This window comes from Suncus etruscus, chromosome 9 (assembly GCF_024139225.1).
Source record: "Suncus etruscus isolate mSunEtr1 chromosome 9, mSunEtr1.pri.cur, whole genome shotgun sequence".
Lineage (NCBI taxonomy): Eukaryota > Metazoa > Chordata > Mammalia > Eulipotyphla > Soricidae > Suncus > Suncus etruscus.
Genome location: NC_064856.1, coordinates 57,537,001 through 57,550,465, shown reverse-complemented (window position 1 = coordinate 57,550,465; position 13,465 = coordinate 57,537,001). Strand labels below are relative to the sequence as shown.

The window sequence follows — 13,465 nt, the reverse complement described above, 5'->3', positions numbered from 1 at the left end:
TTTTCTGTGCCTTCTTTGAATTAGCTCTTCAAACAATTGAGTTTTTTTTTTTTTCAGGGGGAGTTTGAGAATTTATGTAAATCGTTCCTGCTTCAACAGACTAGCATTTTCACATTACGCTGTACCTGCAATCGAAGTCCCCAGTATTTAAAGTTATTCCTAAAAATTTCTCTCTCCTTTTAGCATAAGGTCAAAATATTGTTATTTTTAAATTGAGATAATGATTTGCAAGACTATCTATGTTTTAGGGATACAATGTCACCACTTTTCTATATACAAGTTACAGCTATAATCAGAGTACCAATTAGCTTCTTTTTCCAGCAGTTCACTATATGCCCTCTACCTTTTAATACCTCTTTCCCTTCTCTCTGGTAACTTCAGTTCTGTCTTCAGAATATGAATGTTTTTTATTTATTTGACTCTGTCTATTCCTATACTTTGTTTCTCTATATCCCACAGAGGCGTGAGATTATCTAGTGTTTGTCTTTCTCCTTCTGACTTATTTTGTTTGGCATAACTTCCCTAAATTCCATCCATATTGTTTCAAAAGGAAATAACTCATTTTTTCCCTATAGCTGAGTGGTGTGTATCAACTATAGTCTATGAATAGTGAATATCAACTCTAGTGTATATATGCTATAGATACACATTCCATTGGACATATATACCTCACCTATATACATATCTATATCTATATCTATCTATATATATACATATACACCTCACCTTCATTAGCTAGTCTGCATATCTCATTAGCTATCTTTGGGTACTTGGGCTGTTTAAATAGCTGACTTTGAAAATAGTACTACAATGACATTGGAGTACATGTATATGTTTGAATGGTTTTCCTATATTTTTTGATGTTGGATCATGTAGATTATTTTTAATATCTTTTTGGGGAGCCATACACAGTAATGCTCAGGAGTTACTCCTGGTTCTGCACTCATGAATTACTCCTGACAATACTCTGGAGACCATATGGGATGCTAACAAATTAACCTAGTTTGGCCACATACAAGGAAAGTGCACAAAGCCCCCATTTTTAATATTTTTAAAAACTGTGGTACTGTTTCTCATAGGAGGATAGACAAATTTACATGAACACTATATTTCTCCTTTCTCATTAACACTGCGTTCTGGTCTTTTTACTCTTGTTCATTTTCATAGGTGTGAGTTGTTATCTCAATGTATTTTTGATTTACATTTCATTGATAATTAATGATAATGAGCAATTTTAATGTGCCTGTTGACCATATTTCTGTCTTCTTTGGGGACAAGTGTCTATGTAGTTCTTCTTCCAATTCCTATTCACCCTTTATTGGATAGGATTGTTTTTATTGAGTTTTGTAAATGAATTCCTTATGCATCTTGCATATTAGCCTTTTGTTAGGGGTATGTGGTAAAGTTATTCTCTCCCTCTTAGCTGGATATCTTTTCACTTTAGTTATAGTTTATTTTGCTACCCAGAAGTGTTTTAGTTTGGTGCAATCCCATTTGTTTACCTTTGCTTTTGTATTTTTTTTCCCCTCAAATTGAATCACTATCTCACACCATGCACAAAAATGAACCCAAATGGATATTAAGATTTGAATTCATAACTTAAAGAAATAAAACCTGGGCAAACACTCTATGACATTGACTTTTGTGATCAACTCAGTGATTTGACTTAGTGATTGACTCCAGAAAAGGAGTGGAAAAAACGTTGATGTTTGATTGTCAGCAACTTTTCCTATTTTTAAATACTATTTTGTGGGCCAGACAGATAGTACAGCCAAATATTTTTCTTTTTGCTCCTCTCAGGTATTTTGCTTCAAAATAGGTGTCCATTGGCTTTAGAGTGTAATTTTGATTCCAGACCCTAAAAGCTTCCTACCAGTTGATACTTTTTTTCTGAAGATGTCAACCTGTCAACCAACGTTTTTTTTTTTTTTTCAATGTTTTAAACTTGCCCACCTTTCACATTTTATTTTAAAAATGTCTCCAGTTTGGGCTAGTCCTTATTAGAGTTACAGAGCTTCTAAATTTACATTCTTAGTCTTTGCTTTTTATTTCATTCTGTATATATTTACCCAGTGCTTGAACAATGATTTAAATCCTGGTTTAATCCTGCTTCTAGCTCCAGAAAATTCTAGAAAACTGCTTTTACTTTTTGTCTATTTTCTCATATGAAATGATACCTGAAATGTTTCTGTGATGATCAAAATGAAAATACAAGTAAAGCAATCACAGATAGTGTACCTTCAAAGCAACTATTTTTCTTATCATTATTTGGACTTGTGTCCTTATTATACTATAAGTTTTCCAGTTTGAAAATCATGTTTGTGACTTAGTTCATGATATTGATGGGTTGAAGAGTAAAAAAATTACATATATATACACATACATATATATATATGTGGCTGGAAAGGATAGTATAGCAGGCAGTCCTTGTGAAGTTAGGTCTTCTTGCATCCAGCAGATCCAGGTTTGATCCCTTGTACCTATATGGTTTCCCAAGCGTGCAAGGACTGAACTGTAAGTGCAAGAGCGAGGAGTACTGCTGGGTGTAACCCAAAACAAAAATATGTACCTTTTTGCTATATTTTAGTGATCCATAGTATGTATCAGCTCTATACATTCACACAAGAGGAGGCCCAGTATAATAAATTTTGTTGTGCTGAGGATCAAATTCATAGCATCATATATATGAAATTTGAAATATGTGCTCTTTCACTATTTACAACCACAGGATCACTTTTTTGTAATTACTTTATTCTACTTTAGGTAATATAATTTTAGTAGCATTAATTTTCATAGCTTTGATGAACAAAGTTACTACACATTAATCACAAACAAAGTGATCAAAACCACCTCTGTCCTTGTGTCACTTCAAAGTATGCAGAAAAATATAAATGTATTTTGTCCCCTAACCCAAAGTGTTTAAGGAAGCTTATAGGTTCTAAAAACATATTTGGGACATGAAAGAAGAGAAGGAGGAGAGAGATTGAAAGATAGAGAGCCATACACACCCAAATACCTTCCTTGTTATTTCTGAATACCAGTAATGACATGTATCATCTATCAGAGGCATGGAGGGAGGGACTAAGAAAATTCCTCTGCCATTTTATTTGTGCTTGGACTTTGCTCCCATCTCATCTCTCCTGGCCAAAGCTCAGTGGCTTGTTCTTGCTGAATATCAGAGCACCAGGTGGGCTGGGTGGCCTTTAGTCTGCTCTAGCCCCTGTAGCTCATCTCTCTTCACTCCAGGCTCTCCTCTACCTGTTCCTTCAATTCAAGTCTAAACTGTTCGTCATGGCCAAGGTTTTCACAGGGAGCCGCCGTGAGGCAATCCTGTGGACCTTGAATCAACTCGAAGAGAATACCTTCAAGATATTGAAGTTCTATTTACAGGACAGAAGCTTGCTGGGGAACCAATGCCGGTTGACCAGAGGAGAATTGGAGAGGCTGAGTGCAGTAGATCTGGCTTCCCAGCTGAGTTTAATCTATGGAGATTATGAGGCTGTAAAAGTAGTGCTCAAAATCCTGAAGGTCATGAGCCTTATGGAACTCGTGGAAATGCTCAATCCCTTTTGTCTGTCTGGTGAGTGAAATGGGGTAGGGGGAAGTCTGTATTCTACCTTCCCTATGATATTTCCAGAGGCTTCTACAGGCTGTTGCTTCTGACTTTTGTCACTCCAGCTCTCTGTCCTTGCCCAGGTACTCCTGTGCCCCAGAGTCCAAGTATCCTCCAGCCGAAGGACTCTACAACTGTCTTGTGGAGGACTGGGACAAATGTGGGGGTTTCTTTATGGTGAGACCACAGCCATTTTTCATGACCTGTCCTAGTTTTTGTTCTTGCTGAAGTGTCTAAGAAGTGGAGAGTACAAAAAGTTTTGCTCAGAAATGGGGGATTGTGCTGGCTCAGAAATTACCCCACTTTTAGTTCCTGGGCCCACCTTTCTCTTACTTCACCAACCTTCTCATTCTTTCCTCATTAATCTGTCATTGCTAATTTCAAATGGGAACATTTCACACAAAGCACTCAGACTCTCATACCAGACTGCTTAATATGTAGTTTTACAAACCTAAAATTATTGATACATCCTGGCACAACATTCCTTCACTACACAAAAACGAGCTTCCATAAGCACTTGCATGAACATGAACATTCACTCAGCACCTCACAAATCCAGACATAAGCATCTAGAAATTCACACCCACTCCATGAATGCAGATGTGCACAAGTGCATGTACACACATGTACAGTGGACTTTCCCTAGGAAGCAAGAAGTAGAATCTTCAGGGATGTAGAAGGTTAGAGAGCATAGAAGATGAGAGTGAAATGCCATGTTCAGAGTTTGAATGACTTACTAAATTCCCATCTCATTGACACCTCGTTTGTTTATCTAACTCAGATTACAGAAAAATATACCGAGAGTATGTGTGCAGTCTGGAGGCAAGTCAAGAAGGAGGAGTGAACAGCAGCTATAACCAGCTGTTGCTGGTGGCCAACCCCAGCTCAGGAAGCTCAGAATCACCGGCTTGCCCTCTCCTAGAGCAAGAGCTGGATTCTGTCACAGTGGAGTCTCTATTTGATCCAAGAGAAAATTCTTCCAAAACGCCACCCCTTGTGGTACTACAAGGGAATGCTGGTACTGGAAAGACAACACTTGTCAAGAAAATGTTGCTGGATTGGGCCTCTGGCAACCTGTACTCAGACCAATTTGATTATGTCTTCTATGTGAGTTGCAAAGAAGTGGTCCTGTTACAGAAGAGCCACCTGGATCACTTACTCTTTTGGTGCTGTGGGGATAGTGAAGCTCCAGTCTCAGAGATTCAGAAACAGCCAGAGCGGCTTCTGTTTATCCTGGATGGCTTTGATGAGCTGCAGAGGTCCTTTGCAAAGGGCTTGCAGAGGAAAGCAAGGAGTCCCATGGAGTCTGTGCTGTACCTTCTAATTAAAAGAGACATACTGCCTGAATCTTCTCTTCTCATTACCACTCGGCCCTTGGCTTTGCAAAGTCTGGAATCTGTTCTGAAGCATCCACGTTATGTCCATATCCTAGGCTTTTCTGAGGATGAGAGAAGGAAGTATTTTAAATCATATTTTACAGATGAGGAGCAAGCCAAAAATGCCTTTGAGATTGTACAAGAAAATGAGGTTCTCTACAAAGCATGTCAAGTTCCAGTCATTTGTTGGGTGATTTGTTCCTGGCTAAAAGGGCAGATGGAGAGAGGCAGAAAGATTTCAGAAATTCCCAATAATGACACTGACATATTCATGGCTTATGTCTCCACTTATCTTCCACCAAGTGACAGTGCGGACTGTTCAGAACTTACACGGAACAAAGTTCTGAAGGGTTTGTGTTCCCTGGCAGCAAAAGGAATACAGAATCAGAGGTTTATGTTTAATGAGACTGACCTGGAAAAATATGATTTAGATGGGCCCAGTCTGGCTCCTTTTCTATATAGCAGTAATTACCAAGAAGGACTGGACCTCAAGAAGTTCTATAGCTTCCGCCACATTATTTTCCAGGAATTTTTTAATGCCATTTCCTACCTACTAAAAGAGGACCAGCAGGGGAAAGAGTCTCTTAAGGAAGTAAGTAAGCTGTTGCATGATGATGGGCAGACAGGGAATGAGATGACCCTCAGTATGCACTTTTTATTGGACATATCAAAAAGAGAAAGCTCCTCAAACTTGGAACTAAAGCTTTGTTTTAAAATTTCTTCATCGATAAAGCGAGATTTGAAGCATTTTAAAGAACAAATGGAATCTATGAAGCATAAAGGGACATGGGACTTGGAATTCTTTCTGTATGACAAAACATTGAATAATCTGGTAAATGGAGTTCGGATGAGTGACATATCATTTAAGATGAATCATTCAAATGAAAAGACATTCAAGAGTGGGAACTCATTTTATGTCAAAACCAGTTTGAATAATGGACAGAAAGAAGAGGAAAAATATTCCATTGCGGGAAAAGAGTCACAAAAGGAGGCTTCTAGTGAAAAAAAGCTTGAGGATGAAGGCACTATAGACAAGGAGGTTAGGGGCACTACAAGGAAAAGCAGAGAAGTGGACAAGGTAGAGTCAGAAGAAAGGTGTAATAGAATGACAAGACAATGGGGAAGACAGAATGAAAAGAAATAGAGATGAGCCATTAGGCTATTAAGCCATAAAATGAGAAGAAAGAAGATCAGGAAACTAGGATATTTTGAAAGTCATGGAAAATGAGCTCTTAGGAAAAGATACATTTACTCAAATTTTAGTCATTTGGCATCCGTTTTCCCCAAAGTCCTATTTGACATTCTTTTTGAAGCATTCTGGAGGATGCTTAAAACCTCCAATAGTGTAGCAGCTTGTTTCAATAATGTCTCTCATATATTATAATCAGTGAAAAGGCATATGATTTTGCTTTTGACTCATAAATTGAAGTTTTAAGGATCAAACATGGCAGTAGATTGATACTAGACTTTTGGGAGCAATTTTTTTTTTGGTTTTTGGGTCACACCCGGCAGTGCTCAGGGGTTACTCCTGGCTCTATGCTCAGAAATTGCCCCTGGCAGGCACAGGGGACCATATGGGATGCCGGTACTCGAACCACCTACCACCGTCCTTATGCATGAAAGGCAAATGCCTTACCTCCATGCTATATCTCCAGCCCCTTGAGAGCAATCTTAAAGTAGTAGGATATAGATATATCAGATTATAATGCCTATACCTGTATAATGTTTTAAGTCATTGCTTCTTCCAAAAGTGTATTTATCATATATAAATAAAAATTTCTGTAGCTAATTTATGGAGAATTCTTTAAAAAGTAAAAGTGGAAATTCCATATTGTAGCTAAATACATTCTCACCCCTTTTGAAATGTAACAACCCACCTAGGCTTGAGTAGTGACCCACTTAGACTTAATTAACATTAAATGCTTCTGATTTTTAATATGTTGGCCCTCTCTCAGGCAGATTGAGTATGGTCAATAATAAAAATCATAAGAAGAGAAGAGGCGACTCACTCTTTATCTCACTCTCTCTCTCTTGCTGTCTCATTCCATGAGGCTGGAAGCTCCCTGCCCACCTGCTTTTTTTCCCCTTATACTTGTCTGGTTTCTTTTTTTTTTTTTTTTTTTTTTGGTTTTTGGGTCATACCCGGCGGTGCTCAGGGGTTACTTCTGGCTGTCTGCTCAGAAATAGCTCCTGGCAGGCACGGGGGACCAAATGGGACACCGAGATTCGAACCAACCACCTTTGGTCCTGGATAGGCTGCTTGCAAGACAAAGGCCGCTGTGCTATCTCTCCGGGCCCTGGTTTCTTATTTTTTGTGGCAAATAGAGTCTTTACAACTGACATCCAAACAGTTGAGAACCTAGACTTCAATACAGGGACTTTAACACTAATAAAAACGTTGAGTCAGGTAATGAGTTTTATGGCATACTAGGGAGGTAGCAAAACTGGGGAGTACAGCAAACTCATTTGCCAATGAACCAGGAAGGAGGATCATCACCATGATAGACCCCATTACTGGAGTGGTGGCATAGATGGCCCTTCTGAACTGCTTCATACTGCTATGGTTTACCGGCATTTTTTTGTACTGGACTAAAAGTGTCATGCTTTTTAGAGGCTCTTCCATGCCCCAAGCTGGAGTCAAGCAGACAAGGCAGTGATGTAAATCCAAGTCCTAGACACTGTCAGATGGTTTAATATTCAGAATAGTTACAGCTTCATCAACAGAAATGATACCAAGGATGTCTTTGTTCACTGGAAAGCTATTAAGAGAAACAATCCCAGGAAGTTTCTGCTTAGCATAGGAGATGAGAAGACTGGAGTTTGATATTGTGGAAGGAGAGAAGGTTATAGAAGCTGCTAATGTAACTGGGCCTGGGGGTGCCAGTGAAGGACAGCCACCAGGCTTCCAATTGGCATAGGTTCCATTGGTTCATTCCCTGGCTTTGCCCAACTGCCCTGCCACTCAGGCTGGCAGACAACCCTTCAGGTGGGGCAGAACCAGAGAGTGAAGCAGAACCAGGCAGTGAGAGAAAACTGTGCAATGCCCAGGTTCTGAAGCCCACCACCCTTCTACCAAACGCTCTTTGTGTGAAGTCCTTGTCCTCCAACCAGCAGCTTATTGAGGTAATTGATAGGGTAGAACCTAAATACCCCCATTGAGAGGGATCAACAACACTCTAATTCCATCCCAGGTTCTAAAGGCCTTTTTCTCCCAGGTGACCTCAGAAGCCTAAAACAAAAGACAGGGACGGTGAAACCAAGCCCAATGAAAGCCAAACTGATGCTCTCCATATCAAGAAGCTTACGCTTGGGAGACATAGGACAAAATACCAATCAGCTGGCAGGGCTAATTTTGTCCTGGGAACTTTCAGTTCCCTCTTCAGCTATCTTTTTCAGCTCCACATCAGTTTCATTTCTTCAACCCTCGATGGGTTAATAGCTGAAGCAAATTGATTGATCAACTGTGTATGTGTGCGCATGTGTGCATGTGGGGTGACCTCATTTATGTTTGTAGTATACTCATATGTCTGTGTTGTTCCTTAGCAAAGCCTTTTCCATTCCCCCTACACTTCCTTCTTGGCCATTGGCAATAGATTGTTTTCTCTGTGCTTTACTAACCCTGATTTGTTACTGTCCTTAGAGCACTGTAACCCCCTGTATCATTTCAGCCTCTAGTCACAGAAATAGAGAATGTAACTGGCAATCAGACTGACCACAATGATTGGCTTTTTTAGGCCCTGATTCAGGGACTGATTTTGGTTGGTGACTCTACCCAATAGCTGCAGGAGATCATGGATTTTTTTTTCCATGGCCTTCCTGACTGCTTTCCACAGACAGATTACTTTGCTGGCTTAAGTGGTCCTACCTTGGACTTGATCATAGTAGAAAAAGGGGGTTGGGGAATCAAAATTCTCTCTCTCTCTCTCTCTCTCTCTCTCTCTCTCTCTCTCTCTCTCTCTCTCTCTCTCTCTCTCTCTCTCTCTCTCTGTGTTAAGCAGAGACTGGGTGAGATGTAGCTAAACACATTTCCATCCTCTTTGAAATGTAAAGAACCACCTATGCTTGATTAGTTACCCATCTAGGCTTAACTAACATTAAGTAATTCATTTGTTAATTAGTGGGGGGCCCAGGTGGATTGTCTGGACAATAATTAAAATCACACAGGGAGGAGAGGTGGTTTTCTCTCTATCACACATACTTTCTCACTCACTCTCTCTTTCACTCTCACTCTCTTGCTTTCACTCTCTCACTCTCTTTCACTCTTACTCTCACTCTTGCTCTTGCAGTTCACAAGGATAGAAACCTCCTGTCCCCCCTGCTTTTCTCTCTTATACTTGTCAGGTTTCTTAATTCTTGTAGAAACTGGAGCCTTTACACCATATGATCCAGCAAAATCATTCAGGCATTATTAGAAAGATATGGAAACACTGGAAACACTAATTAAAATATTTATGCATGCTATGTTTATGGCAAATTTATTGATAATAACAGTATTATGAAAATAACCTAAAGGCTCCCAGGAAAAGCTACACTCTTACTAAAAAAAAGAATCATAGTTAAACAATTGCCATCATGACTTATAACAATTCTATGTGCACAAATTCAAACAATTTGTTGGGCATGAATCCTTCAATGATCAACTCAGGAGCACATGGCATATTTATTCTGAACTTTTCTTCACAGGCAGTTTGGTGGATTCATATTTGATAATTACATATAAGAATGTTAAACAGGCATGCATCCCTGTTGTTTTTATATATTTATTTATAAATTATTAAACTGAATAATCATAAAATACCATTACAAAGTTGTTTATGATTGAATTTAAGTCATACAATGTCCAACACCATTCATCAGTATACATTTCCCACCACCTATATGCCCCTAGTTTTCCTTCCAACCTTCCCCCACTTCCCATTGTCTGATTTTGTTTTTAGAGGTGGGTGTTGAGTCACACCCAGTGGTGTTCAGGGGTTACTTCTGGCTCTGCACTCAGAAATCCATCCTGACAGGCTCAGGGGAGTGGTATATGGGATGCGGAGATTTGAACCACCATCGCCCTAGATTGGCTTCATGCAAGCTCTTCTGCTGTGCTATCCCTTCAGCCCCTGTGGCAGACATTTTTTTATTGTCTGTCTGTCTTCTTTATTTTCTTTTAAACACCATGGATTTCAGTATTGTTACTGAAAGGGTATCTATCATTCATATCACTTTATCTCCTATCAGCACTCAGTTCTTATTCAGAAGGATTATTTCCAGCTATCATTTTCATAATGATCCATTTTTTGCCCTAACTGCACCCCTCTGCTATTTGTTAGCAAGCTTCCTATCATGAACTTGTCGTCCTGGCTTTGTCTCTATTTTTGGATATTATTACTATCTTTTCTTCCCTAGCACTGGTGTTTTAAATATGTATAAGACTCGTGGTATGAGATATTTCATTGCTGTTTTGTTATTTATTTGTTTTCTTCTTCTTCTTCTTCTTCTTCTTCTTCTTCTTCTTCTTCTTCTTCTTCTTCTTCTTCTTCTTCTTCTTCTGTTTCTTCTTCCTCCTCTTCCTCTTCTTCCTCCTCTTTCTCCTTTCCTCCATTTCTTCCTCCTTCTCTTAGGTTTTTCTACTTTGGAAGAATTAGGAAAGTTAAAATAAAATAGAATTAGCATTTTTTTTTAATATATATAATTTTTATTTTGATCATAGTGTCTTACATATTGTTGACAATAACATTTTAGGTACATATTTACATAAAATCAGGGGGGATTCCCATCACCAATTTGTCCTCCCTACACCTCCGTTTTTGTCCTACCTCCCATTTCCTCTTCCCTCACCCCCAGGGCGGCTAGAATATGTGGTCCCCTCTGTATCCAACCCACTACTTAGTAGTCTTGCCCATGTTTGGTCTTAATGCCTCCCTTATCTCCCCCTCTAATTGTAGGCAGGACTAGCTAAGAATTAGCATTTTTAATCCATTTCTGACTATGGCACTCAAAACTTTCAATTCCAAATCTATTAGCTGACTTTGTAATCTGCTGCAATGATCCCTTGTTTGTGTGATTAGTTTTTCATCTTGTGTCCCCTTAAATGTCTTGTTATAAAACACTGGATTAGAGAAGGTGAAAAGAACCCATGAAGGTCATGGAGGAGAATATTTCATGTATGGTAGATTGAGAATGTGTTTAAGGGCCAGTGTGCTCCAGAGTCAGTGAGGATAAATTAGCTGAAGCCATAAGAATTCCAAGTGTTCAAGATACAAAGGTCTGACAATGAATAAAATTCTGGGAACAGGTAAGAGTTTGTCTGATTTGGGGCCAGAGAGATAGCACAGTGGTGTTTGACTTGCAAGCAGCCGATCCAGGACCTAAGGTGGTTGGTTCGAATCCCCGTGTCCCATATGGTCCCATATGGTTCCCCGCAGCTACCGGGAGCTATTTCTGAGCAGATAGCCAGGAGTAACCCCTGAGCATCGCCAGGTGTGGCCCCAAAACAAACAAACAAACAAACAAACAAACAAACAAACAAACAAACAAAAGAGTTTGTCTGATTAGTTGAAGAGGACATGAGGGGTGGAAATGAGCTGTTCTTCCAAGAGAGTGGCTTGCCAAAAACAGATGGGCTTGGTGGAAGATGGTAAGCTGGGATGGATCGAGCCAGTTTGGATACCTCCTGAAGCCTATAACCCACTATCTCACCCTTCCCTGGTTTGGTTTTATGTGAATGAAGAGGAAACCCTGAGCCTTCATTTTCTGAAGAACAAATAAGAGAAGTATCCCTGTGAGAACCAGAAGGGATGTTTAGTCTTCTTTCCAGCTTCTAACCATGGAGAGTTTGAGTCAGGAAGAAGCAAACTTATTTTGCAATGTTAGCAGTATCAGGATTGGCACCAACCCCCCAATTCATAGCTATTTTCATCCCAATTGGAGCCACACATTTCCTTAGAAGCTAAAGATTATTTCTAAGGCTCTTGATTTCTCATATTTGTGATATGCCATCAACCCATATGTTACTTAAGGTTAGAGCCTGAATATTCCCAAATTAAGCATTTTCCCTCTGCTTATATAATAATTTTTGTTCTTTTTTATCTGTTGTTTCTGTTATATCTCTTGATATGTGAATATAACAACAACAAAAGAAACAACAAAATTTCTATATGCACAAAATTCAGATAAATGGGTTATTTAATTTGGTGATGAATTATGGTAAAATACAAACCTCGATGAAAAAATTAGAGTTGTAACTGGCATATTTTTGGCTGTATATTCAGCTTGACCTGTTCTGTTTGTTGTTTGTACACTTGGTAGTTGCTTAATCAGTATATGTGATAAATAACCATTTAGTGTTGTTTGTGGGATGTGGTGTGTATGTGTGTGTGTGAGAGAGAAAGAAAGGAGAGAGGAAGAGAGATAATGAGGCAAAAATATTTTCTATTTATCTTGTTAAAAAGCTACCTTTAAGTTTCAAAGATAGATCATGAATATCTAACCTCTAAAGATTCCTACTGGTTATATAATATAATTCGTATAATTCATCAGAAAAACTTTACAAGATCAATCAACTTTTTACACAATTTACTTGGGTTAAATTGGTATTAAAAGTGTCTCTGCAATTTAACCTCCATTTTTGTTTCTTTGCTACTTGGGATTTTTTACATATTCTATCTTTTGAGGGACCTTCCAAGTGATATATAGAGGACTCAGGGTTACTCCCCAGATTCTCAGCTAATTAAATCAGATGGGTGAAAGCTAGAGCTGTTCAGGCCCTACATGATGAAGAACACAAGATGCCAGGAAGAAGAGGGTGTTCATTGGCTTGGGTACATTTAAGACAAACTCTTTATCTCCCTCGGCACACATCTTTAATTTTTAATATTAAAATTTAGAGCATTTAAATTTTTTATTTTAAAATAAATATTCTAAAATGAATCAATGTTTGATGGGATTTTTTCAATTAGTCATATTTTGGGGATATTTTTGCTTTTTGTTATTTGAATCATTTTATCTAAAAACTAGTTTAAAATTCAATCAAAGATAAGATATGTAAACATCAGTTATATGGACAATGGATCTAAATAATATAATGTTTGTGTTTGTTTTAAGAATAGGGAAATATGGGGCCGGAGAGATGGCATGGAGGTAAGGTGTTTGCCTCTCATGCAGAAGGTAATCGGTTGGAATTCCGGCACCCCATGTCATCCCCCGAGCCTGCCAGAAGCGATTTCTGAGCATAGAGCCAGGGGTCTATGCGCACCTGTGCGCTGCTGGGTGTGACCCCCCCAAAAATAACAAAACAAAACAAAAAGAATAGGGAAGTTGAAACCCTGTATCTCTTAGGCCAGGGAAATTCCCATTCTATCTCCCCAATATTTACTGTGCCTATGAAAAAAAAAGAAAGAAAGAAAAAAGAAGCAGTACAAAATAAATTTTTTGGTTTTGTTATTGTTGTGGGGTTTTTTCCATTTTTTTGTTTTGTTTTTGTTTTGTT

At 38.8% G+C, this 13,465-nt stretch overlaps 1 protein-coding gene across 1 annotated transcript; it reads left to right on the top strand.

Annotated features, from left to right (window-relative positions):
- The first annotated feature begins 3,291 nt into the window (after positions 1–3,291).
- Positions 3,292–6,133, top strand: NLRP10 (NLR family pyrin domain containing 10). The gene is made up of 2 exons (XM_049780661.1): positions 3,292–3,580; positions 4,395–6,133. Exons 1-2 carry the CDS (start codon positions 3,292–3,294, stop codon positions 6,131–6,133), a joined length of 2,028 nt encoding a protein of 675 aa, XP_049636618.1.
- Positions 6,134–13,465: the final 7,332 nt, after the last annotated feature.

What these genes read in the sequence shown, in the direction of transcription:
- NLRP10 (XM_049780661.1), top strand. Translation starts at nt 3,292, where the DNA reads ATGGCCAAGGTTTTCACAGGGAGCCGCCGTGAGGCAATCCTGTGGACC. An exon ending in CAATCCCTTTTGTCTGTCTG is followed by an intron (nt 3,581 to 4,394) that starts GTGAGTGAAATG and finishes TATCTAACTCAG; the next exon opens with ATTACAGAAAAATATACCGA.